A 26,612-nucleotide genomic window follows, 5' to 3' on the forward strand; every position below is an offset into this window, starting at 1 on the left:
TGGTTGGTTGAGTGGTATCTGGTTGGTTGAGTGGTATCTGATTGGTTGAGTGGTCTCTAATTGGTTGAGTGGTATCTGGTTGGTTGAGTGGTATCTGATTGGTTGAGTGGTCTCTAATTGGTTGAGTGGTGTTTGACTGGTTGAGTGGTGTTTGACTGGTTGAGTGGTGTTTGACTGGTTGAGTGGTATCTGGTTGGTTGAGTGGTGTTTGACTGGTTGAGTGGTATCTGGTTTGTTGAGTGGTGTTTGACTGGTTGAGTGGTATCTGATTGGTTGAGTGGTGTTTGACTGGTTGAGTGTTATCTGATTGGTTGAGTGGTGTTTGACTGGTTGAGTGGTATCTGGTTGGTTGAGTGGTCTCTAATTGGTTGAGTGGTATCTGGTTGGTTGAGTGGTATCTGCTGTAGCCAAACAGAGGTTTTATTTTTGATTGAAGCTGTAATTTCTGCATAATCTTTTTTAATGTAAGATGTTTAGGAGACCAACAGCTTCTTGTAAAGTTTCTACACAACACAATATGATTCTTCACAGTTGATTAATTGAATTGTTTTTTAGCCCAAGTAATTACAGTTCAGCAGTGCAGTACAGCAGAACGGCAGTGATAAGTGTAGTTTGCTGTTGCTCAGTGTTCTGCAGTGTCTTTATCGGAGGAATGTAGAGAATTCAGCAGCAGAACATCTTACTGCTGAAACCTTCTGACCTCTGTGTGGAACCAGTGATGTGTCTGGATGCTTGCTTTCTTTACTGGGTGTTTTCTTTGACCTTCAGTGTTCTGTTTCCTGCTGAGTCACAGCCGGAACTCAGACTGGCGTCTAGACAGAACGTACACGATTCTAACGATTAAGTTCACACAGACACAATCGCAGCACATGTAACATCAAAACATAAAGGTTCCTAAACGGCTTAGAGTGATTCCATAGATTAACCTCTTTTGGTTCACTAAAGAATCTTTCAATGTCTTTTAAACCTACAGTTTTTATAAATGAGAACCTCTCCATGGTAAAAAGTTCTATACAATTCAAGAGCCTTTACTCAAACCATATGCCCAAGTCAAGAACCATTTAATTTGAGAACCTTTACATTGGTTGGAAGTTCTTTAACCTGTTAAAAGGTTCTTCACTCCTACCGCTCATTTACAAGCATAATTGTTTAAAGAACTGTCCATTTAAAGTTTTTAAGATGTAAATCAATGGTTCTCTATGGTATCACTACAGAGAACCCTTTTGGGCATCTTTGTTTATAGAAGTGTAGTTCACACTGATGAAAATGACACTCATCATAAACACACTGCAGCTCTGGTGCCCTCTAGAGGAGCTTAGTCGCACATACAGAGAGAGAGAGAGAGAGCTCCAACAAGATTCTGCTATTGTTGTAAGTTTGACATCATAACAATAGCAGAACATTTTTTGGTGCTACATAGAACCATATATAACATAACCATATATATCTCCATCAATCTGAAGAACCGTTTCACCATGCAGAGAAACATTTAAGCATGCAAGTGGTTTGTAAGTGTTCATAGTTCTATAATAGAACCATTTTCTTTACTAAAGGACCCTTGAAGAGTGTATGTTATTGTACAATTTTTAATGTATTAATAATCTGGATGGTGCTGATATAAACAGACTGAATGTAAATGAGTGTATATATATATATATATATATATATATATATATATATATATATATATATATATATATATAGTTTTATGACTGATTGAAGTGTGATTAACTCTGTCTCTGCAGGTGATCAGTCTGGACGGTGCTGATATAAACAGGATGAATGTAATGCTGATGGACGCGTCCAGTGTTAACGGGGTGGAGGACATGTCCACTCTGTCTGAACTGCATGAGGAGTCCATCCTGCACAACCTCTACACACGATACTGCACCAACCTCATCTACGTAAGACCACCTCACACTCACAGCCCCTCAGAGTCCAGATTCCATATGACCCACAGATACTTTACGAACACTACGGTGTGAAATCACAGTTTCATTTGCTTCATTCTAAACAGCCTTTAAGTACAAGTTATTCATTTTTCAGCTTCAAGAAAAAAACATGTTTAACAGAAAATTACCCAGAATCCTCAACTAACTCTAATCTCAGCTGTGTGAGTCAGTGAGTCACTCTTTCCCTTTATTCCAGCTTCCATTCTTTTCAGGAGACTCACTTTCAGTTCCTCAAAGAATCTGCAGACACACCTCCAAAGTTCAATCTTAGAAGCTGGTTGATCATTTTCTGCTTCTCATTGTCCAAATAAGGCATTTCAGTCAAAATTTGATATTCAAGTTTTTAAGGCATATTAAAATATTAAAATACCACACTGCAAATGAAGTGAAATGATCTTAGATCTAGGAAATATATGTAATATTTCTCATTTTGAAGTTGTTGGAAGACGTTTTTTCTTGTTTTATGTGATTTTCAGTAAGCAAAATTAAGCAAATATAAATGAAAGAAGCAAAATTATCTGCTAATATAGTGATTTTTTCACTTTTGTGAAAAACTTAGAAATAAGTTAAATAATCTTAAAATAAGTTTACAGTAACCTCAACATGAGAGATATTAGATATATCCACTAGATTTAAGATCATCTCGCTTCCCTAGATATGATCTTTTGCAGTACAGAAGTGAGAAACGTGTCTTTAGTGACCTCAGGTCAACATTTAAGGGTTAAATTTCAAATTTAAACTACATTGATCTCTACATTGATGATACAACCCAAAGCTTAAAAATGTTGGCTTTGTCCACTTGAAAAATGCTCTAATCTCATTTCTGTGTGCTTTTTATGGTCTTTCTAAATGAGATTAGAATGTATCGGCACTGCAAGAGCCGCAGGATACGTCCAGCTAACCCGATTACACAGGGAATATTGATTTACGTCCAAAATAAAACCAGAACGTAAACATTTCAGACGCTGACGGCCAGATGAACTGACCGCAGGTCAATACACAGCTCTGATATCAGCTCTAAAGACGTGACCTTCGCTCCCTAACAGCAAATCAGTCGATCAGCTGAGACGTGTTCACTGTCTGAAGTTTGATTCTTTAGTTTTAGTACTGGAGCTACGAGGCTAAACTAATATCTCATCAATTAGCACTACAAAGCTCATATCTCACCAGTTAGCATTAAGCTAACATTACTAAGCTTATTTCTCACCATTTAGCACCGATAGACTAGCTAGACTTAAGATGATTTTACTTGGTTTTTGCAGTGGAGACAGTTAAGTCTATAACTTGAATATGTGCATTAAGGGACTCCATTCCTGTCTTTTGCCCAGAGCCCAAAATAATGCTATGCATTCGTCTTCAAACTGAAAGTGGAACCTAACCAGACGATTGATAAAGGTCACAGTGATGGGTTAAATATCTAGCACGTGTTATAAAACTAGAGAGAAAGATAAACATCCACAGAGTGCAGTACTGTCTTTGAGACTATATAAAATATAGAATATGGCTGTAGTCTAAACCAGGTGCCTGTTGGGTAAAGCAGGAGCTGTTCCTTAAATATCACTGAACTGTTAGAGCTCGAGTTTGGCCTGTGCTCGAAGCTGCTTGTGTTGCTCATATCGGGGACGCACCTGTGTAACGAGACACAAAGAGATGCCTGGTGTGAACAGCTACACCGTCCACTTATGATCAGATCACTGTAGACGGATGTTAATACTAAGTGTGAACAGGGTCTGTGATCTCCTTCCAGACGAACATCGGCTCCATCCTGGCTGCAGTGAACCCCTATAAGCAGATCTCAGGTCTGTATGACTCGGCCGCCGTGGGGCTCTACAGTAAACACCAGCTGGGCGAGCTGCCCCCCCATATCTTCGCTCTGGCCAACGAGTGCTACCGCTGCCTGTGGAAGAGACAGGACAGCCAGTGTGTTCTCATCAGGTAAATTAACCCCAAATAGAGCCATAATCCACTGTACGTATGGTGCTGCAGTCATTTTACCACGGTTAAGAAGTGTTGTTAGGCACAATAAATTCACCTTAACACAGACTATTAAACTCTCCATCCTGCTGTGTCAGTATTACAGATATTATGTTGCACATTCAGTTCTGATAAATAATGCATGCAACATGCAATGTGTGTGTGTGTGTGTTTCTGTGTGTGTGGTGTGTGTGTGTGTCTATGTATGTGTGTCTGTGTATGTATATCTGTGTGTGTGTGGTGTGTGTGTGTGTGTGTGTGTGTATATCTGTGTGTGGTGTGTGTGTGGTGTGTGTGTGTCTGTGTATGTGTGTCTGTGTATGTATATCTGTGTGTGTGTGGTGTGTGTGTGTGTGTGTGTGTCTATGTATGTGTGTCTGTGTATGTATATCTGTGTGTGTGTGGTGTGTGTGTGGTGTGTGTGTGTGTGTGTGTGTGTATATCTGTGTGTGGTGTGTGTGTGGTGTGTGTGTGTCTGTGTATGTGTGTCTGTGTATGTATATCTGTGTGTGGTGTGTGTGTTTCTGTGTGTGTGTGTGTGTGTGTGTGTGTCTGTGTGTGTGTGTGTGTGTGTGTCTGTGTGTGTGTGTGTTTCTGTGTGTGTGTGTGTGTGGTGTGTGTGTGTGTGTTTCTGTGTCTGTGTGTGTGTGTGTGTGTGTGTTTCTGTGTGTGTGTGTTTCTGTGTGTGTGTGTGTGTGTGTGTGTGTGTGTCTGTGTGTGTGTGTGTGTGTGTGTGTTTCTGTGTGTGTGTGTGTGTCTGTGTGTGTGTGTGTGTGTTTCTGTGTGTGTGTGTGTGTGTGTGTGTGTGTTTCTGTGTGTGTGTGTGTGTCTGTGTGTGTGTGTGTGTGTGTGTTTCTGTGTGTGTGTGTGTGTGTGTGTGTGTGTGTGCAGTGGGGAAAGTGGTGCGGGGAAGACGGAGAGTACGAAGCTCTTGCTGAAGTTTCTGTCTGTAATGAGTCAAAGTTCTACTGGTGCCGCGCTCTCAGAAAGGACCACCAGAGTGGAGCAGGCCATCGTCCAGAGCAGGTAACACCAACACACACTCACACACACACACTGCTACGTTTACACCTGTAACACACCTGAGTTACTCTCACCACCAGGACCAACACTGCACCCCACCTGAAAGAGTTAACATGAAACTAAATGATTGTTTTAGTTAAGAATGTTTTTTTTCTTCTTCAAATCTGGAGATGTAAGGTTTTTGGAGATATTGACAATATTTTGCGAAATGTAGTGTTTTGCAAGTTTATTTTATTACCACAACACATTGGCAGCCATTGAGATTTTCTTGTGCTACATTTTGTTGTTCAGCCAACAGTTAAAAGTGATATAGACTTTTTCTGATTAAAAAAAGCAAAAAAAAAAAAAAACACCCTGAGGTGTTTAGACTCAGTCTAGTTCATTATTTCACAGCGTTTGTGTTTGTTTGTGTTTCTCCTCTCAGCCCGATAATGGAGGCGTTTGGAAATGCAAAAACTGTTTACAACAACAACTCCAGCCGCTTCGGCAAGTTCATCCAGCTGCACTTCGCTCAGAGCGGAAACATCCAGGGGGGCTGCATCATCGACTACCTACTGGAGAAGGTTTTACTGTCTCTTACTCTGCTTTCTTTAGAGCTGCCAAATGATTAAAATAATGAATTGCGATTAATCTATAATGTTGGGAGAGATGAAGAGGCAGCATGCAAGTGCAAGTCCGTGGTTTCATTAAAAATCCATGAAATAAGGTGTCCACAAAAGAGATACAACAAAGACCGAACAAAATACTGAAACAGAAAGGTAGAGATACATGAGGAAAACTAGAAAACCAACACAGGACCTGAGAACAAAACACCAAACAAACACAAAGCACACAAGCAGGGGTTTAAATACACATGGAACAGACCAGAAACACCTGCGACTAATGTGAGGGCGGGGCTATGGACAACAGACAGGTGAGACAGATAACAAGAAGGCAGGAACAGGGAGGAGACAAAGACCAGAGCAACAACAAAAGCACACAGAGCAAGAAAACGAAGGCTGAAGCAGAGATTGGTTGAGCATATTGTGGATGTCGTCAGTACCTAAAGAACACTGACTGACTGTTTCATTACAAAGTGAGCAGGATTAGGCCTGTTTAACTGGATTTAGCGCAGCGCAGTTTATAAAACACTGAATGAAAAACATTGTAGTTATAGGTTTATTATTATTAATACTACTATTTTCATTGTTATTATAGTACTTTTGTATAGGTTCTATTTGGTCTGTTCCTACTTAATAAATATCGTGATGCATATTGTGTATTGTGAAAATGTCCTGAAGTATTGTGATATGATATTTTTGCCGTATCGTCCAGGCCTCAAGTGAATAATTTAACACTTACTACTAATAAAGCAGGAGCACTGCAGTGCAGAGTGTACATACAAGCTTGAATCTATTAGATAAAAATGAACTAAAATTAAGCTCCTGTATTTGTTAGTTCCCATAAATCATTAGACCCTCTCTGAGGTCTAGAAGGTCCTGAGGGTTCTTCTCTGACAGTCTCGTGCGAGTGACTGTCCAGCATGGTCCACTGAAGCAGCTGAAGGTTTTGCTTTAAAGACATTTTAAAGTTATATTTGAATGATTGTAGCTCTCATTCACACAGCGTCTATCAGAGACACACAGCGCTGCAGCTGGACTTCAGTCTGGACCGCTGCAGCCGGGACGAAGGGTCAAAAGTGCTCTGATCATTTAAGAAGTCAATGCTAGTTTCTTTGTGTTTCACTGTGTCTGTTCCTAATTCCAGTCCAGTCAGTGTAAACCTTTATTATATCTACCCCAGACAGAGTTCTGAGCATTTATCTTTCATTCCAGAACCGGGTGGTCCGACAGAACCCAGGAGAACGCAACTACCACATCTTCTACTCACTGCTGTCCGGCGCTGACCGTGAGCAGAGAGGTGAGAGAGTTACAGAGTGACCACATAGATCATATAAACATTAGAAAAATGCTTTTTAAGTGAAACAGTAGAAGCCATATCGCCCCCTACGCTTCCTGTAGTGTATTACAGTCTGTCAGAGTGACTGTGTGGATCATATGAACATTATAGAGCTTTTTAAATGAAACAGTAGAAGCCATATCGCCCCCTACACTTCCTGTAGTGTATTACAGTCTGTCAGAGTGACTGTGTGGATCATATGAACATTATAGAGCTTTTTAAATGAAACAGTAGAAGCCATATCGCCCCCTACACTTCCTGTAGTGTATTACAGTCTGTCAGAGTGACTGTTGTATTGATCAGATCCTCTTGTTTATGTGTGATTGGGTATGTAGACCTGTACCTGCTGCTGGACTCTCCGGAGGCGTATCACTACCTGAGCCAGTCGGGCTGTGTGCAGGACGGCAGTCTGGATGATAAACAGCTCTTCCTCAGTGTGATGGTGAGAAATAAATAAACCTCAGCTTCATTCTCATTACTAGAGGAGTGTATAGTGTCCGAAACCATCCTCCAGTAAAATTACTGAAAGAATGATTACTGTAATGGTTAAAGTACCTCTCCAGAAAGTCTACCAGCACTGAAACTTGTTTATTATTATTATTATTCATTTATTTTTGTTTGTTACTATTATTACTTTATTCAGCTTAAGGCTTCAGAATGTAACAGCTGCACCATTTGGAATGGAAAATTTGAATATGCGAATCAGACGTCATACAGAAGCTGTTTGTTAGGCTCTGTTCTTCTGTTTTTGGTCTAAAATAAAAGTGTTTATTACAGTGTAAATATTAAAGATGCTTGTTTATTAATGTTTACACAAGCATCAGGTATTCCCATCTAATCATGCTTTAAAAGCATAAGTATCAGGAAACAATGAATGAGTCTGAATTATGATTATTGATTACTGATATATGATTACTGATCAGTGAGTCTTCAGCTCATGATTGGCTGAGAACAGTTTCCACAGGTAATGGAATAGGAGATTATAAGTGAGCTTTATTGTCGTTTCCTCTCATCACAGTTATGTTGAGAGAGGAATTGTAGTGTAGAGCCACAGCAGCAGACAAACTGTACAAACACTGTACAGTAAACTCTTCTGTATAATATACAGTAACTATACAAACATTAAACACAGGACAGTAGAGAGGACAGAGCAGCTGTTTGTCCACAGCAGCAATAAAAGTGTGCATAAATGAGAAATGGTGTTAGACTATTGTACCACTAGGGGGCACCACTAGTTTATCAGTGAAAAACAGGCTCTGAAGTCCAGTTTTGCCTCCAAACTCCTTTTACACACAGCTTATTCAGCAATTCAGTGGTAATTAATGAGGAGGGGGGTTTAAGTCTGAACGCAGGCCGAAGTCTAAACCCCAGGAAAGCTGATGCAGTCGACTTTCCTTTATTTAGCAACGTTCTATTATTATTATCTTTGATTTTCCGAGTCTGTCATTTCCTCAGTGACAGCATTTTTATAAGCAGGCTAGGTGAGTCTTTGGACAATTTACATATTTATTTTTATACATATTTTATATACAGTACTGTGCGAATGTCAGAGACCACCGTTCTGTTTATTTCCAGTCTAAATGGTAAGTAAATAATGATCTAAGTTTTTAGTAGCAGGAAAAACATAACCTAAATCTAACATCTAACATTTAAACCTAAATCATTAACATAATCTAACTCTAATCTCAGCTGTGTGAGTCAGTGTGTCTCTCTCTACCTTCATTCCAGCTTCCATCCTTTTCAGGAGACTCACTTTCAGCTCCTCAAAGAATCTGCAGACACACCTCCAAAGTTCAGTCTTAGAAGCTGGTTGATGATTTTCTGAAGTAATCAAACACATTCAGGGGTGTTGAGGTCTGGACTCTCTGACGTTTGTACAGTTCTGTACATTCAGTTTCAAACAAAAATCATTTTTATTTTCTTCACTGTTTTGACTTCGCATGATTACATATTTGAATGACATCCAGACGTAATGCTTACGAACGAAAGTCGTCCAGTTTCAATAAGAAACATCTCTTGTTTGGTCTGTAAACTGCAGCCCTGATGAATAAACCAGGTTACAGACCTGTTCTGAGTGACTGTTACGTTAAATGGGTGATTGATTTATGTGTCTCTAATCAGAATGCTGTTCTTTTTGGGCAGTAGGTCATTTAGCCTGATTATCTGTCCTGCTCTCCCTCCTCTTTACTCTGTTTACACTAAGCAGGTAAAGGAGCCCCGGAGAGTGTAGGTGAGTTTAACTGTACAGTGTGTGTTGATGGCTGTTGTATCTGCTGTGTGTGCAGGAGGCCCTGAAGGTGATGGAGTTCACGGAGGAGGAAATCCGAGATGTGTTTAAACTGCTCTCGGGGGTCTTACACATCGGCAACATCGAGTTCATGACAGCAGGGGGCGCTCAGATCACCACTAAAGGAGGTGAGGGAAGAAAACGAACAAGCGTGTTAAGAGTAACGTGTGAAGCCACAGCCAAGATACTCCTCACAGCAAATTACTGTAGTAAACCATATACACTATACGATTTCTATAACACTGTTATACACTGGTTTATAATGGATTCATTTGATTGTGGAGCCCTCGGACTCTTCCATGTCTTCAGAGAAGGCCTAATGATTTCTGTCTGTGTGTATTTTTAGTTAGTGTGTATTTATTAGAGTCATCATGCTTGTTGTATTTAAACACTGTAAGTATTGTAGTAATTCTCTAATTTTACTGTTAAGTTTTGGTGAATGATGAAATGCCCAAGAGAAAATGATCCAATCAGGATTGTTCTGTCTGTGGTATCTGTGTAGATACAGCTGAGCTGCTCTCCCATTGGTTAGGACTTCAGGAGCTGGACTGAAGACCTTACGCGTTAGATTAACTGCTCACATCATTAGGAAGTGACAGACGAATCAACCAATCACGCTTTTATTTACAATGGAACATTTTAGAGAGAAAAAAAAGTCACTGTAGTTCTTCTGGAAGTTCTAGATACTTCACTGACAGTGAATACAAGTCGTAGTCTAAGCAGGTTCCGGTTAGTTGTTAGGAATGTAAAACAGAAGCAGCAGCTCTATGTACAGCCTACGGTTAGAACCCCATATGAGTGCTAGCAGTGTAGCTGATATATTCACAGTTGTGCACTGTTTAAAGTGTAGTATGGTGATGATATAAATATCATGTCTACATGCTGCTAAAAATGGGCTTTTCCTCCAATTTGGATCTTGATTTCTGCTAAATGAAGCCCCGCCCCTTCAGATGTCAACACAGCCACAGGATTTGATACAAATGTACATGTCAGAGGTCACCACAATTACATTGTGACCAGAAATCTGTGATTTATCACAGTGATTTTGATGTAAATGGATGTAATTTCACTGTTCAAAGCTGGTGTGACTGAGCCTTAAACTGGAAGGGGACTGATTTTGAACTCTAGCTGTACTATTTTTTAAGTGTGGGAAAACCAAAGCCTTTTCATCTTTTCTGTCATTAGTTCTCTCTTAATCTACAGTGTTTTCTAATGTTAAATTTCCCAGTAGGAAGCATATTTTGATGTTTCAAAGATGGCTGGAATTACATTATCTATCATAGACGTCTCAGGATGAATTACATAATGATTATATCACAGTTATATCAGGTCACATCACACTAATCCAAACAGGACAGAAAGAGGGAATGACAGCTTTAAAAGTGGACCGACTTCTGTCATTCTAACCCCTCACATTCAGCAGAGCTTAATTTATTCTACAGTGGTCAGCAGTGTGAGTAATTCTGTATCCTACAGTGGTCAACAGTGTGAGTGACCTGTTGGGGTTGGATGGATTCCAGCTGTCTGAAGTTTTGACTCAGCGCTCCATGATCCTGCGAGGAGAAGAAATCTGCTCACCGCTCACCGTGGAACAGGTGCACAAACATTCGCACATTCTCATGCTGTGCCCCCTTCAGTCGTGATATTGTGTCCCCTCATTAGGAATATTGTGACCCTCAGTTGGAATATCACACCTCCTCGTTTGGAACACTGTGTCCCCTCATTCGGACTATAAGGGTAGGAGTGTAGGACTATTATTCCCGCTCATTTGGACTATTGTGTAGTTGAAGTTTGATGCCCCTCTGCTGGAATATTGTTCCCCTGAGTTGGAAAATCATGCTCATCTGGAATATTCTAACCTATCACAGGGAAAGTCATGCCCCCTAGGTAGGTATATTGTATCCCACATTAGGAGTAATATTGTGTCCCAGGAGTTATAATATTGTGTATTATGTCCCTTGACTGGAATATTGTGTCCCCTGAGTTGGGATACTGGGATCCTTAAGTTGGAATGTTGCATGCCCTCGTTTGGAAATATTGTAGCTCCTTGGTAGGAATGTTGTGCTGTCTCAGTAGCAATATTATGTCACTCAGCCAGAATATTATGGCCTGTCTGTTGGAATATTGTGTCCCATCAGTAGGATTGTTGGGTTACTTTAGTAGGAATATTGTGCCCCGAGTTGGAATTTTCTCTCTCAGTTGGAGAGAGTATTAGGAAATATTGTGTTCCTCTGTAGGAATATTGTGCACCATAAGCTGGAATATTGTGCCCTGGCAGTAGGTATAGCTGAGATATCCTGCCTCCTCAGTAGGAATAGTGTGTGTCTCAGTAGGACTGTTGTGCCCCCTTAGTTGGAAACAAGACTGTACAGATAACAATAACTTTCCTCTAAATTCAGATCATAATAGAACATCTCCTCTCCTACTTCCGAACACTGATGTGATCTGGATTAAATGTTTAGAATCTGCTCTTTCCACACAAAGTATTCCACCTATTTCAGTGAGATACCAGTGATAAATGATTAATTTCCAGTTACAGTGTGACTCTCTGTTACTGCTGGTGATAAACTCTGTTCCAGTAACCGCAGAATTGCGTGTGTGAGCCACACTGAGGCTGTGGGTGAAGTAAACAGTGCAGATATTAGTTAGTGTTGGTTTCACTCAGACTTCAGCTGAAACGAGCTGCGCTCAGACTGTCAGACGGGTCTCGACACGCCGCAGAGTCTGAGCCCACTGGCACACAGAGCGTCTCTCTGAAATAAGCCCCGCCCCCTTTAGAAAGCTGCTTTGCGTGACTCGGACCGCTTCCTGTTTTTTGTCCCTTCAGATTCCTGCTGTAATAAATCAGTGATAAAATCTACAGTAAGAGCACAATGGAGTGAAAGAGTGCAGGCGGGGGGATGGGGGGTGGGGGTATGAGGGGGTATGAGGGGGCGCGAACAACATACAAACACAAAATACTCACTGTGCTCTCCTCACTGTTACTGTAATACACTGAACAGTGTATTGCATATAAAAACTATGCGCATGTGAACATCATTTCCAGAAGATATGAATATATAAACACAGTTAACCTGAAGTTAAACTTTAAACTAATTTAAATAACTTAGCCTCGGCCGTAATTACGTTTGTGCAGTAGTCTTTATTTATGGGATTAGTGGGAAAAATGGACACAGTTGAATGAAGTAAATTCAGTGTATCACTGTTGTGGAGTTCAGCAGCACAACGTAAAGATTCGACCTCCTCAAGAGAGAAAACACTTCCGCCTCTCAGGCGAGACGGACATGAATATCACATAAACAATCACAGGTGGCTTGTAGACATCTCACCTGTTAGTGTTGTGGGAAAACACATTATTACGTATAGAAATGTTATCACATGGGAAAATGTGATTGTGGTGAAAAAACATGTTAGTGTGCATGAAAAATGTGATCACATGGAAAATTATTTATGTTATTAAAAATGTGATCACATGTGAATAAAATGTTATTGAATGAGAAAAAACAAGATTGCATGTGAAAAACATTGTCAAGTGAGAAAAATGTGGTTGCTTGTGAAGAAACTTGTGATGGTGTAAAAACTGTGTTAACACACGAGGAAAAAAGTGATCATTTAGGAAAAACATGATAATGTGAAAAAAATGTGATCATGAAAAAACGTTTTGTCATGTAAGGAAGAAAAATACATGATCACGTGAAAAAACGTGGGGCCGAATATGCCGTGGTGTGTCACGTGATAATGTTATTTCCGTAATGTTGTGTTTACTGGTGATGATGTGGTGAAATACATGTGTCTTTTCTGGGAGGGGTATTAAACGCATTTTAAAAAGTCTTTTTTGGCCCTCGTCCCTCTACACTGCACTTTGGCCCCCCAAGACAAAAAGTTTGGGCACCTTTATTCTAATAAAAACAGCACTACGCAGCACAGAGCTCCCGCCTGTTGACCTGTGATACGATCTAATGTCTCATTACTGAGAAAGGCTGTATTATGATTATGTGTTTTATAATATTACACATTAAGTTTATTACAGTATCTGACAGCATCTTCTGTTTGTCTGCAGGCGCTGGACTCACGGGACTCCGTTGCCATGGCGCTGTACTCTCAGTGTTTCTCCTGGATTATAACTCAGATTAACCAAAAGATCAAAGGGAAGGACAACTTCAAATCCATCGGCATCCTGGACATCTTCGGCTTTGAGAACTTTGAGGTGAGTTTGCTTGTCTGCAGCGTTTATACTTATAGAGGTCATAACCGAACTGTAGGCTTATACAGCAGTAAGCACCGCCCACACAGTCTGATTGGTTGAAAAGTGTTCAGTCTGTGTTATGATGTCTAATGACACCATGTTTTGTTTTGCTTTTTTCACCACACCTGTATCATTCCACAAACCAAGCGACAACACTGGTCACTCTATGCCGGGGTCACAATCCAAAATGTTAAGAAGAGCCATTTTGTCCTTTTAACAAAAATCAAACCATCTTAGGGGCCACAACGTTTATGTCCGTTTTACCGTTTCAGCTGTAAATGTGTCTCAGTCTGTGCTGATGTTCTAGTATAGGATAAAAATATAATATAAATGAAAACACAGACTCACTCTGCTCTGCTTTAAGCTTTAGCTCAGCTATAGCTGCTTTTCTCGCATCTCCAGCAGGAAACTTTTCCTCCAAAGTAGAACAGTTTCTTATAAATGTCTAACAATGTTTGACTTTTTACGTCAAGCCGCTTCTTGTTCACCAGCTTCTTGTTTGAATTTTCCTGTTCCACCTTAAATGGGGCCTGAGGTGCCAGAATGTAACTGCTGCACCATTTAAGGTGGAACAGGAAAATTCGAGCAAGAAGCTGGAGAACGAGAAACCGACTTCAGCCTTGTGACGTTTTAGTCTTTGACAGTTTCTCACTGCAGATTAAACGTATCAGGAAACCAGCTGGAGTGATTATAAACACAAATAAGTCCATTCGTCTCTAAATTATCAATGTTCATCTTAAACCTCTCTCTTTGCCGTTTCGTTAGCTACTAGCTAGGCGAGACTGTTGTCTGTGTTGCTATGGTGACCATCAGTCTGTGCTGATCTTCAGGGTTAAAGGGTGAATTAGCAGTTCTACATTAACTCCAGAGTTTAAGACCATTTATTGTTAAACTGTGTTGAACGATCAGCAGAGCTTTATTTTACTGTAAAGGAGGATTATTTTATTTTTACCTACTAATCTGATTCAGCTGTGCAGCAACAGGGCAGTAAAAGAGCCGCATTGCTGACCCCTGATCTAAGCAAATGGAACTACTTTTCCCAGTGGAAGAAAACGCCAATAATATGAACACATATTGAATAGAATGTTCAGGAATTATCTGCTTTGTTTTTGTCTTTTCTGTGTAACACTGCAGTACTAATGCAGTAGAACACAGGAGGTGTGTGTTTTCATGAATTAAGTCATATTTGAGATGATCTACTGTGACTGAATCACAGCCACAACTGTTTATGACTGTTTCTCCTGAAATCTCCTCCTCTGTGTTTCCAGGTGAACCGTTTTGAGCAGTTCAACATTAACTACGCTAACGAGAAGCTGCAGGAATATTTCAATAAACACATCTTCTCTCTGGAGCAGCTGGAGTACAACAGGTACAGCATCACTGCCCATCCACACAGGAGCACTGAGTTAAAGCGATAGTTTGGAGAATTCACACTTTCCTCCTTTTTTAAAATGTACTTGATGAGCCAAGACACATTTAATGCCTCCTCAGTTTTAGCACAGGAGCTATGAGGCTAAGCAGTTTTTACCCCACCAGTTAGCATGGTGCTAACTGCATGCTGTTTAGTCTTATTTAGACATGATTATGTGGTTTCTGACACGGTAAGACTATAAACACAGACTAAAGCACGGCTTTGCCACATTGTACTTCAGATCAGACGGTGATTTTGCTAATTATTTCGTAGTTTTAATGTTTTCACTTTATTCTAAAACGTGAAAAAGCACCAAAATGCTAAAGAAAGTCTTTTATGTGGGAGGAGCTTAATGGCAGAGGTTGCCAGATCTTTGCAGAGAGGGAGAATAAAGGGTATTTTTGTGCTCTGAGGGGCGGAGCCTGGTACCTTCATCACATGACTCACACACAATACAGCCATTGTGTGCTGATTTAGACTGTGTGTGTGTGTGTGTGTGTGTGTGTGTGTGTGTGGTTCCTGTAGGGAGGGAATCCACTGGGAAGCCATTGACTGGATGGACAATGCTGAATGTCTGGACCTCATTGAAAAGGTAATCAATCTCTGACCTCTGACCTCAAATATACACAAGCTGTATCACAATATTTAGTTTTCTCAGGTTTCATAAGTTCAAGCAGACAAAAACACCAATAGCTCCTCATTAAAACTATTCAAATCTGTCAGTACAGTGATTTAAAACAGGACCAAAATATTCTAATTAATTTCATCACAATAATAATACTATATTGCCCGTCCCAAGTCTAAACACACAGCCCTGCGGCGTTCACTCTCTCAGTGGATCTGGACCGCAGCTGCTGCCTCTGCTGTTCATATTATAGTAGTGATTAATGGAGTGAGGTTAATAGACTGTGATTATCAGTGATCAGTACAGTATGATTATCAGTGATCAGTACAGTATGATTATCAGTGATCAGTACAGTGTGATTATCAGTGATCAGTACAGTATGATTATCAGTGATCAGTACAGTGTGATTATCAGTGATCAGTACAGTGTGATTATCAGTGATTAATACAGTGTGATTATCGGTGATCAGTACAGTGTGATTATCAGTGATTGGTACAGTGTGATTATCAGTGATTGGTACAGTGTGATTATCAGTGATTAATACAGTGTGATTATCAGTGATCAGTACAGTATGATTATCAGTGATAAGTACAGTGTGATTATCAGTGATGAATACAGTGTGATTATCAGTGATCAGTACAGTATGATTATCAGTGATGAATACAGTGTGATTATCAGTGATTGGTACAGTGTGATTATCAGTGATCAATACAGTGTGATTATCAGTGATCAGTACAGTATGATTATCAGTGATGAATACAGTGTGATTATCAGTGATCAGTACAGTGTGATTATCAGTGATGAATACAGTGTGATTATCAGTGATCAGTACAGTATGATTATCAGTGATCAGTACAGTGTGATTATCAGTGATTGGTACAGTGTGATTATCAGTGATCAATACAGTGTGATTATCAGTGATCAGTACAGTATGATTATCAGTGATGAATACAGTGTGATTATCAGTGATCAGTACAGTGTGATTATCAGTGATTGGTACAGTATGATTATCAGTGATCAGTACAGTGTGATTATCAGTGATCAGTACAGTATGATTATCAGTGATCAGTACAGTGTGATTATCAGTGATTGGTACAGTGTGATTAATGAGGGTTGTGGTGTTGCTGTTCTCTCTAACAGAAGCTGGGAATTCTGGCTCTGATTAATGAAGAGAGTCGATTCCCCAAAGGAACAGATTACACACTGCTGGAGAAACTGCACAGCAGACACGCTGTACGTACACACACACACACACACACACACACACGCACGCACACACACACGCACGCACACACACACACACACACACACGCGAGCGCGCACACACACACACACACGCACGCACACACACACACACACACACACACACACACACACACACACGCGAGCGCGCACACACACACACACACACACGCACGCACACACACACACACACGCACGCACACACACACACACATGCTCACCTACACACAAACACACACACACACTTTTCAATATGCTGTGTTTACTTCCCCCATGGCTACACCACACTCATCACACTACACCCGTTTCCATAGTTAGACTACACACATTACCATGGTTACTCTACACACATTACCATGGTTACTCTACATGCATTACCATGGTTAGACTACACGCATTACCATGGTTACGCTACACGCATTACCATGGTTACACTACACGCATTACCATGGTTACGCTACACGCATTACCATGGTTACACTACATGCATTACCATGGTTACACACCTGCTTGCCGTGTCTTCTTGTAGCTGTAAATGTTTCTATGTGTCTACAGGCCAATCCGTACTACGTTAAACCCAGAATGGCCGACCACCAGTTTGGAATCAAACATTACGCTGGAGAGGTAATTATATCCCCTGCAGGTTAAACACTGCTGACCCCACCCTCCACACACTCCACCCTCCACACACTCCACACACTCCACACACTCCACACCCTCCAAACACTCCACACACTCCACACCCTCCACACACTCCACCCTCCACACACTCCACACACTCCACACCCTCCAAACACTCCACACACTCCACCCTCCACACACTCCACACGCTCCACCCTCCACACCCTCCACACCCTCCACACCCTCCACACTCCACCCTCCACACCCTCCACACACTCCACACACACTCCACCCTCCACACACTCCACCCTCCACACCCTCCACACACTCCACCCTCCACACACTCCACACCCTCCAAACACTCCACACACTCCACACCCTCCACACACTCCACCCTCCACACACTCCACCCTCCCCACACTCCACACCCTCCACACCCTCCACACACTCCACACACACCACACCCTCCACACACTCCACACCCTCCACACACTCCACCCTCCACACCCTCCACCCTCCACACCTTCCACACACTCCACACTCCACCCTCCACACACACCACACCCTCCACACACTCCACACCCTCCACACACTCCACACACAACACCCTCCACACACTCCACACCCTCCACACACTCCACCCTCCACACACTCCATACCCTCCACACACTCCACCCTCCACACCCTCCACACACTCCACCCTCCACACCCTCCACACACTCCACCCTCCACACACTCCACCCTCCACACACTCCACACATTTCACACTCCACCCTCCACACACTCAACACTCCACACCCTCCACACACTCAACACTCCACCCTCCACACCCTCCACACACTCCACACCCTCCACACACTCCACCCCCACATACAGACCTGTAGCTGTGTGTATGACAGCTGTCCAGAGTAAAGGTCAGCCTCAGTAAGGTCAGCAGAAATTCCCTGTAACTCCATTATCAGATGAACTAGGACTCTGTCGTCTCTTTGTGTGAAATGTTGTTGAGCTGCTAGCGAGCAATGAGGGGTGAAAGGGGAGGGGTGAGAACCCCCTGCTGTGTAAAAGTATTCACACCTCTCAACAAAGACAGCTGTGTTTAGATAAAATGTGCAGCTGCACCTTCATTAGAAGCAACGGTTTTAACGTGGCCCGTCTGGTATGTGGAGTATCGTAAAGATATTTATTGAGCATCTGCAGTTTCTTCCCCCAAAAACGTAGCAGCAGCTTAGAGTGAAAGCCTTTACATGCAGTTTATTTAGATGTTGACAGATTTGCGTGAACAGAACTACAGCTGATTATATGCTGCACACCAAATGGGATTTTTCACAGTTTTCCGATGTCCTCACCTGGCATCTCCAACAGGAGCTGAACTGAGCTTCTGTTATCTGAAAGAATGTGTGAAACTATTAAGATGGTTCTAAAGTTCCAGCTCATGAATGAGGCGGTGAATAACCGGTAATTGTGTTTGTGTTTTTTTGTGAGGAGCTAAAAGAAATCTTCATCACCTGAACCAGACGTTCTGTCTGTTTAATACATTCTCAACAGCACAGTTTTGGTCTGAAAATGTAATTCCCACTTTTTATTATGTGCAGCTGTACGTTTTAGCACAGCCGTCTTTGTGGAGAGGTGTGAATAGTTTTTCAACCCTCATTGTTCACTAGCAGCTCAACAGCATTCCACACTCAGAGAGACGACACTTCCTCTTTAAATAACTGAATATAAAGTCTGCTGTTGAAGAGGTCGATCAGTCTGTCTGTCTGTCCGTCTGTCTGTCTGTGAAGGTGTTGTATGATGTGCGTGGTGTTCTGGAGAAGAACAGAGACACTTTCAGAGATGATATCCTCAACATGCTGAAGGACAGCAGGTGAGTTCCACACCATTCACTACATCAGCAACTGAACTCACTCAGGAATGTTTACACTGTGTAGATCACACATCCTCCAGCATCAGGCCTTAAATACAGCACACGCACTCGTTATCGTTAACTACCTACTTATAACATGCATAATAATTAGGTAGCCTACATTAAGTAGCCTACACATAGCCTAGCCTACATATCACTATGAGCTATTAGCTAGTGATGCTTTTGTATGAGTCTGCTGCGCTGAACCTCCTGAACCTGTTACTGTACGTCCCTCTGTCTGTGTCTGTGTTCCAGACTGGACTTTATCTATGACCTGTTCGAGCGAGTGGGCAGCAGGAACGGAGAGGACACCCTGAAGATGGGAACAGCTCGCAGGAAACCCACCGTCAGCTCTCAGTTCAGGGTGAGAACCTAAAGCCTAGTGGACTTTCACACTCTCAGAGTCGCTGTACTGCTCACACTGCACTGCACTGGTCGCCTGTCACCTGTTAGGTGGATGTAGCGACGCTACACGAGGCGTCACAGACGAGACTCACAAACTGCACAGGCTTTCACCCAGAGAGATCTGTGGCAAAGCGCCCCTGATCCCACAATCCCACTGACTCAGCATGAGGTCCTATCACGCCAGTCTATTTAAAAAATCTATTTTTAGTCATCATAATCAGGAATCCGGCTCTTTCCACTCTATACCTATTTCGCACAACCACAATCTGGGAATCCAAGGTGAGGCTGAGGTGGGAAAAATCTGGAATTAGCCTGAACAGCCAGAGCACAGAGACACACAGAGTCCGTTTAAAGATGAATATTTATATTTCATTATGAAGCTGTAAGTGTTAGGGTTGTGCACACGTACTCGAGTACTCAGTTCACCGTTTGAGGTGCCAGTATTTCAGTACTGAAGTCAGTATTTAGGTCTTTGTTACGTTTCATTACAGGAAGACAGAGAAAATATACAGACCAGTAATTCAGTAATAAGCAGGTTTTATGTCATTTTTAACTGGACTGTAAATGTGTCAGTTTCCTATGTGTTTGTAAGTGTAATGTACTTTGCTACTGAAGAGCTTGAGTGCCTTGATATGAGCATGTTGTCAAGGAAGCGTCGCTAAGGACGTGACTGAGACGACAGCAGAGGCACAGCTTTATCGCTAGTATTACACTAGTACACTAATATTATAGCACTAGTGATTCTGTAACTACTTTAACAGCAGACTTTTATCACCAGCACTGACTTTATCCTCTGTGGGTGTTTCAGTGATGACTGTGCTGTTTGTGTTTCAGGACTCACTTCATGCCCTCATGGCGACTCTCAGTGCCTCTAATCCTTTCTTCGTCCGCTGCATCAAACCCAACATGGACAAGGTAGGAATTACTGCACTTCATATGATCAGTGTTCATAATCAGAATTAATACAGAATCAGGATCAGGATCTGAATCAGGATCAGAGTCCAAATCAGGACTTAGATTTAGAACCAGAATTAAAAGCACCATTAGAATCTGAATGAGGATAGAATTAGAATAAGAGTTAAAATCAGGATCAGGATCTGAAACAGACTCAGGATCAGGATCAGGATCAGAACCTGAATCACGATCAGAGTCCAAATCAGGACCGGAAATAGAAACAGAATCAGAATTAGAATAAGAGACCAGATAAGAGATCTGGACCAAAATTAGAAATAGAATTAGAGTCAGGATCAGACTCGAGACCAGAAACAGTCAGGATCAGAAATAGAAATAGAATCAAAATTAAATTTAGAACTAGAAATAAAACCATGCTTAGAGTCTGAATGAGGATTAGAATCAGAATAAGAGTCAAAATCAGGATCGGGATCTGAAATAGAGTCAGAATTGGGATCAGGATCAGAGTGATGATCAGAATCAGGATCAGTGTCTGTCCAGTGCTCAGTAAATGGCTGATGTATTTTGCCCAAATCTCCTCTTTTGATGTAAACTGGGCGGTCCTAATCATGGTCAGTGTATACGTAAGCAGTATCCTCACCAATCACGAGGCTGATGTGGTTTGCCCCATCCACACAGCTTTAACTAAACTGTGTTCAGACTCTGAAGGAGAGAGGAACTTACAGAGAGAAAGCTAACCACCAAGCGAAAGCTAACCTAGCCAGCGTAACTGAGACATCAAAAACAGTCCACTCCAGAGTTCCATGGATGTAGATCCAGCAGTAAAGTGTATAAGAACCTTCTTTAGGGTTCTCCATTAAGAGATTCAGTGTTATATCCAACCGTCATCGTGCAACCGCCCAATAAATCAGTATAACACTCGATATTAGTATCATACATGCATGTTTATGTTGCACCCTGTGTTCCCTGAGACTTTGGGGACTGTCCGTCTGGACGAGCCCTTCTTTGGACCAGAGCTGAAAGGTTAATCGTTTTTATATGGAAATCACAGTTTTCAAATCGCAAGAGCCACAAATTTTATTATAGAATACATTTTCAACAACGCTGTCTGAACACATTTCAAATGGGAAATTGAACCTAATAACAAAGAGCTGCAAGCTAAATTAGACCAATCAGAAGCAATACAACACACATGTGCTGTATATGTGACATCACAACCACAACTAACTGGCCATCTGATGCTCTCAGTGTTCAGGCTTCATGCCTGAAAAAGTGGATGTTCTGCTTCTTGGCCAAAAACAGGCCTATAAATACTACTGGCCGATATAAAACGATACCAATAATTAATAAAATGTTCAATATAATAGAGAATTCTCACACTTCCACACTCTGGCGACAGCCCCGGTGGCATTTTCTACTGCAAGAGAAGCAACACTACTCTGCTGTTGCCATGAGAGGGCGCACTTCCAAGCGCTTCTGAAAAAAAAAAACGTTTTTTATTTGGCAAACGTTTGTCGTGTTCTGACCATAATGAATAGTTTAAATACACAATTAACTGGTTTCTTCAACAACAAAGCCAAAAATCAGCCTTTAACCTTTAAACATTATCATCATCATCACCTTCTTAAACCGCTTAATCCAGATAGGGTCAAATCAAGGTTTATTTAGCGCTTTTTACAGCAGGTGTTGTCACAAAGCAGCTTTACAGAAAACTCTGGGTCTGAGTCCCCATGACTGTCACTAATGACGACAGTGGCAAGGAGAAACTCACTAAGAGGAAGAGGAAGAAACACTGAGAGGAACCAAAACTCAAAAGGGGAACCCATCCTCCTCTGGACCACACCGGATAGCAAACAGTGTTAGTATAAAATATTAGAATACAAAACGTAAAAGTCTTTGTAGCAGTTGGGAGAACAGAGAATCCCAGATGACCCTGCCCCCCACAACTTCCTCCAGCTCATTCTGGGGACCCCCAGCTGCTCCCACGCCAACTTGAAGATATAGTCCCGCCAGCGGGTCATAGAATGACCCTGGGGTCTTGTCCCAGTAGGCCGTGCCTGGTAAACCCCACCTGGAGGCGTCCAGGGGGGCGTCCTGATCAGACGCCCGAACCACCTCAGCTGGCTCCTCTCAGTGCCTTCAAACTTCAAATAAATAAAGATTCGACATTTCTCCTGATAATTATCGATATCGACTGATATGGACATTTTTATCGTTATAATATTTTTGGCCATATCGCCCAGCCCTGCCTGGACATACATTTACATAAGTTATTAAATAAGTACGTTTAAATTGAAATATGGGTCAGAATAATCACATTTATATATTTTCTTCAAATCGTTCAGCCTTACTTTTTAAGTTATTTGGCTTTGTTGGACACTCTGTGTCCAGTCTGAGAGTCCAGAGGTCTGAATGTTCCTCTGGCCTTTCTGTCCTGACCACTGAAACAGAAATGCAGTGTGTGTGTGTGTGTTGAGTGTGTGAGTGTGTGTGTGCGTGTGTGTGTGCGTGTGTGTGTTGAGTGTGTGAGTGTGCGTGTGCGTGTGTGTGTGCGTGTGTTGAGTGTGTGAGTGTGTGTGTGCGTGTGTGTGTGCGTGTGTGTGTTGAGTGTGTGAGTGTGTGTGTGCGTGTGTGTGTGCGTGTGTGTGTTGAGTGTGTGAGTGTGTGTGTGCGTGTGTGTGTGCGTGTGTTGAGTGTGTGTGTGTGTTGAGTGTGTGTGTGCGTGTGTGTTGAGTGTGTGTGTGCGTGTGTATGTGAGATAGTGTGAGACAGTGAGGGCTCTGAGTGTGAGGGGTGAGTGTGTCTCTGTGTGTGTGTGTGTGTGTGTGTGTGTGTGTGTGTGTGTGAGTGTGTGTGTGAGAGAGTGTGAGACAGTGAGGGCTCTGAGCGTGAGGGGTGTGTTGGCGTGTGCTGGTGTGTGTTGGTGCTCTGAACAGTGCTGCAGTGTGCTGGACGTTCTGGAATGTTCCTGAGCTCTGAAAGTGGACTTTCTTTGTGTGAATCTGCTCCGGCTCCTCGGCCAGCACATTCCAAACCCACCAGCGCAGCGCAGGGGTCAAAGGTCACCTTTGCCCGATCCTGTCATGGCCAGCGCAGCATCACACAACTGACCAGCGTCAGAGGAATGTGGAGATAACAGAGGAACCTCACAGACAACACACACACACACACACACACACACACTCACAGCACACGCACACACACACACACACACACTCACAGCACACACAGCACACACACACACACACACACACACACACACACACACACACACACAACACATACAGCACGTCCCTCCCAGCACATCTGCACTGAGGCTCATTCACTCACACTGTACACACAGTGATGGAGGGGTTTACGAAAGCACGTTACTGTAATGTGGTTAATTATTCCTGTAATCAATAATAATAATAGCAATCATAATAATACTACTAATAATAATCTGAATTTATAGAGCTCTGTTCATGCTGGTTTCAGCTCAGAGTGTTTTACACACAGGAGATAAAGATTAACAGTAACAGAGGAAACTATGAGCATTAATTAAAACCATATCAGTAACAGATCAGATTAAAGAGATAAAGTAGACTTTTACTGAAGCTCTGAGTTAAAGATTCGTAGAGTTTAATGAAGCTCTGAGTTAAAGAGCCGTAGAGTTTTACTGAAGCTCTGAGTTAAAGAGCCGTAGAGTTTTACTGAAGCTCCGAGTTAAAGAGTCGTAGAGTTTAATGAAGCTCTGAGTTAAAGAGTCGTAGAGTTTAATGAAGCTCTGAGTTAAAGAGTCGTAGAGTTTAACTGAAGCTCCGAGTTAAAGAGTCGTAGAGTTTAATGAAGCTCCGAGTTAAAGAGTCGTAGAGTTTAATGAAGCTCCGAGTTAAAGAGTCGTAGAGTTTAATGAAGCTCCGAGTTAAAGAGTCGTAGAGTTTAACTGAAGCTCCGAGTTAAAGATTTGTAGAGTTTTACTGAAGCTCTGAGTTAAAGAGTCGTAGAGTTTAACTGAAGCTCTGAGTTAAAGAGTCGTAGAGTTTAATGAAGCTCCGAGTTAAAGAGTCGTAGAGTTTAATGAAGCTCTGAGTTAAAGAGTCGTAGAGTTTAACTGAAGCTCTGAGTTAAAGAGTCGTAGAGTTTAACTGAAGCTCTGAGTTAAAGAGTCGTAGAGTTTTACTGAAGCTCTGAGTTAAAGAGTCGTAGAGTTTAACTGAAGCTCTGAGTTAAAGAGTCGTAGAGTTTTACTGAAGCTCTGAGTTAAAGAGTCGTAGAGTTTAACTGAAGCTCTGAGTTAAAGATTCGTAGAGTTTTACTGAAGCTCCGAGTTAAAGATTCGTAGAGTTTTACTGAAGCTCTGAGTTAAAGAGCCGTAGAGTTTTACTGAAGCTCCGAGTTAAAGAGTCGTAGAGTTTAATGAAGCTCTGAGTTAAAGAGCCGTAGAGTTTAATGAAGCTCTGAGTTAAAGAGCCGTAGAGTTTAATGAAGCTCTGAGTTAAAGATTCGTAGAGTTTTACTGAAGCTCCGAGTTAAAGAGCCGTAGAGTTTTACTGAAGCTCTGAGTTAAAGAGCCGTAGAGTTTAACTGAAGCTCTGAGTTAAAGATTCGTAGAGTTTTACTGAAGCTCTGAGTTAAAGAGTCGTAGAGTTTAATGAAGCTCTGAGTTAAAGAGTCGTAGAGTTTTACTGAAGCTCTGAGTTAAAGAGCCGTAGAGTTTTACTGAAGCTCTGAGTTAAAGAGTCGTAGAGTTTTACTGAAGCTCCGAGTTAAAGAGTCGTAGAGTTTTACTGAAACTCCGAGTTAAAGAGTCGTAGAGTTTTACTGAAGCTCTGAGTTAAAGAGTCGTAGAGTTTAATGAAGCTCTGAGTTAAAGAGTCGTAGAGTTTTACTGAAACTCCGAGTTAAAGAGTCGTAGAGTTTTACTGAAGCTCTGAGTTAAAGAGTCGTAGAGTTTAATGAAGCTCTGAGTTAAAGAGTCGTAGAGTTTTACTGAAGCTCTGAGTTAAAGAGCCGTAGAGTTTAATGAAGCTCTGAGTTAAAGAGTCGTAGAGTTTAATGAAGCTCTGAGTTAAAGAGTCATAGAGTTTTACTGAAGCTCCGAGTTAAAGAGTCGTAGAGTTTTACTGAAGCTCCGAGTTAAAGAGTCGTAGAGTTTTACTGAAGCTCTGAGTTAAAGAGTCGTAGAGTTTTACTGAAGCTCTGAGTTAAAGAGTCGTAGAGTTTAATGAAGCTCCGAGTTAAAGAGTCGTAGAGTTTTACTGAAGCTCTGAGTTAAAGAGCCGTAGAGTTTAATGAAGCTCCGAGTTAAAGAGTCGTAGAGTTTAATGAAGCTCTGAGTTAAAGAGCCGTAGAGTTTAATGAAGCTCTGAGTTAAAGAGTCGTAGAGTTTAATGAAGCTCTGAGTTAAAGAGTCGTAGAGTTTAATGAAGCTCTGAGTTAAAGAGTCGTAGAGTTTTACTGAAGCTCTGAGTTAAAGAGTCGTAGAGTTTAATGAAGCTCTGAGTTAAAGAGTCGTAGAGTTTAATGAAGCTCTGAGTTAAAGAGTCGTAGAGTTTAATGAAGCTCTGAGTTAAAGAGTCGTAGAGTTTTACTGAAGCTCTGAGTTAAAGAGTCGTAGAGTTTTACTGAAGCTCTGAGTTAAAGAGCCGTAGAGTTTTACTGAAGCTCTGAGTTAAAGAGTCGTAGAGTTTAATGAAGCTCTGAGTTAAAGAGTCGTAGAGTTTAATGAAGCTCTGAGTTAAAGAGTCGTAGAGTTTAATGAAGCTCTGAGTTAAAGAGTCGTAGAGTTTTACTGAAGCTCTGAGTTAAAGAGTCGTAGAGTTTAATGAAGCTCTGAGTTAAAGATTCGTAGAGTTTTACTGAAGCTCTGAGTTAAAGAGCTGAGTTTTCAGGTGTTTATTAAAAGTGAGCTCTGAGCTCGACTGTCTAATAAAAGCTGAACTGAGCTCCACAGTTTAGAAGCAGAATAACTGAAAGAGTCTCTCCACGTTTTCTGTTTTACTGAAGGAGTTCAGAAGGTCAGAATCTGCAGATCTGAGATCATAAACAGACGGTCAGGAGCTTTAAGGCCATTTAGAGCTTTAAAAACCAG

At 41.6% G+C, this 26,612-nt stretch overlaps 1 protein-coding gene across 1 annotated transcript in view; it reads left to right on the forward strand.

Annotated features, from left to right (window-relative positions):
• Positions 1-26,612, forward strand: part of myo10l3 (myosin X, like 3) — a 94,587-nt gene that overhangs the window by 30,301 nt on the left and 37,674 nt on the right. Inside the window, exons 3-18 of the mRNA XM_036575399.1 lie at positions 1,746-1,904; positions 3,700-3,887; positions 4,818-4,952; positions 5,374-5,512; positions 6,764-6,848; positions 7,223-7,329; positions 9,173-9,302; positions 10,651-10,769; positions 13,235-13,381; positions 14,689-14,789; positions 15,357-15,423; positions 16,597-16,689; positions 17,254-17,322; positions 19,101-19,183; positions 19,478-19,586; positions 20,462-20,542. Of these exons, the coding sequence (XP_036431292.1) occupies positions 1,746-1,904; positions 3,700-3,887; positions 4,818-4,952; positions 5,374-5,512; positions 6,764-6,848; positions 7,223-7,329; positions 9,173-9,302; positions 10,651-10,769; positions 13,235-13,381; positions 14,689-14,789; positions 15,357-15,423; positions 16,597-16,689; positions 17,254-17,322; positions 19,101-19,183; positions 19,478-19,586; positions 20,462-20,542 (1,812 nt within the window). The remainder of the gene's footprint in view (positions 1-1,745; positions 1,905-3,699; positions 3,888-4,817; positions 4,953-5,373; positions 5,513-6,763; positions 6,849-7,222; positions 7,330-9,172; positions 9,303-10,650; positions 10,770-13,234; positions 13,382-14,688; positions 14,790-15,356; positions 15,424-16,596; positions 16,690-17,253; positions 17,323-19,100; positions 19,184-19,477; positions 19,587-20,461; positions 20,543-26,612) is intronic.

Source organism: Colossoma macropomum, unplaced genomic scaffold (genome assembly GCF_904425465.1).
Source record: "Colossoma macropomum unplaced genomic scaffold, Colossoma_macropomum, whole genome shotgun sequence".
Lineage (NCBI taxonomy): Eukaryota > Metazoa > Chordata > Actinopteri > Characiformes > Serrasalmidae > Colossoma > Colossoma macropomum.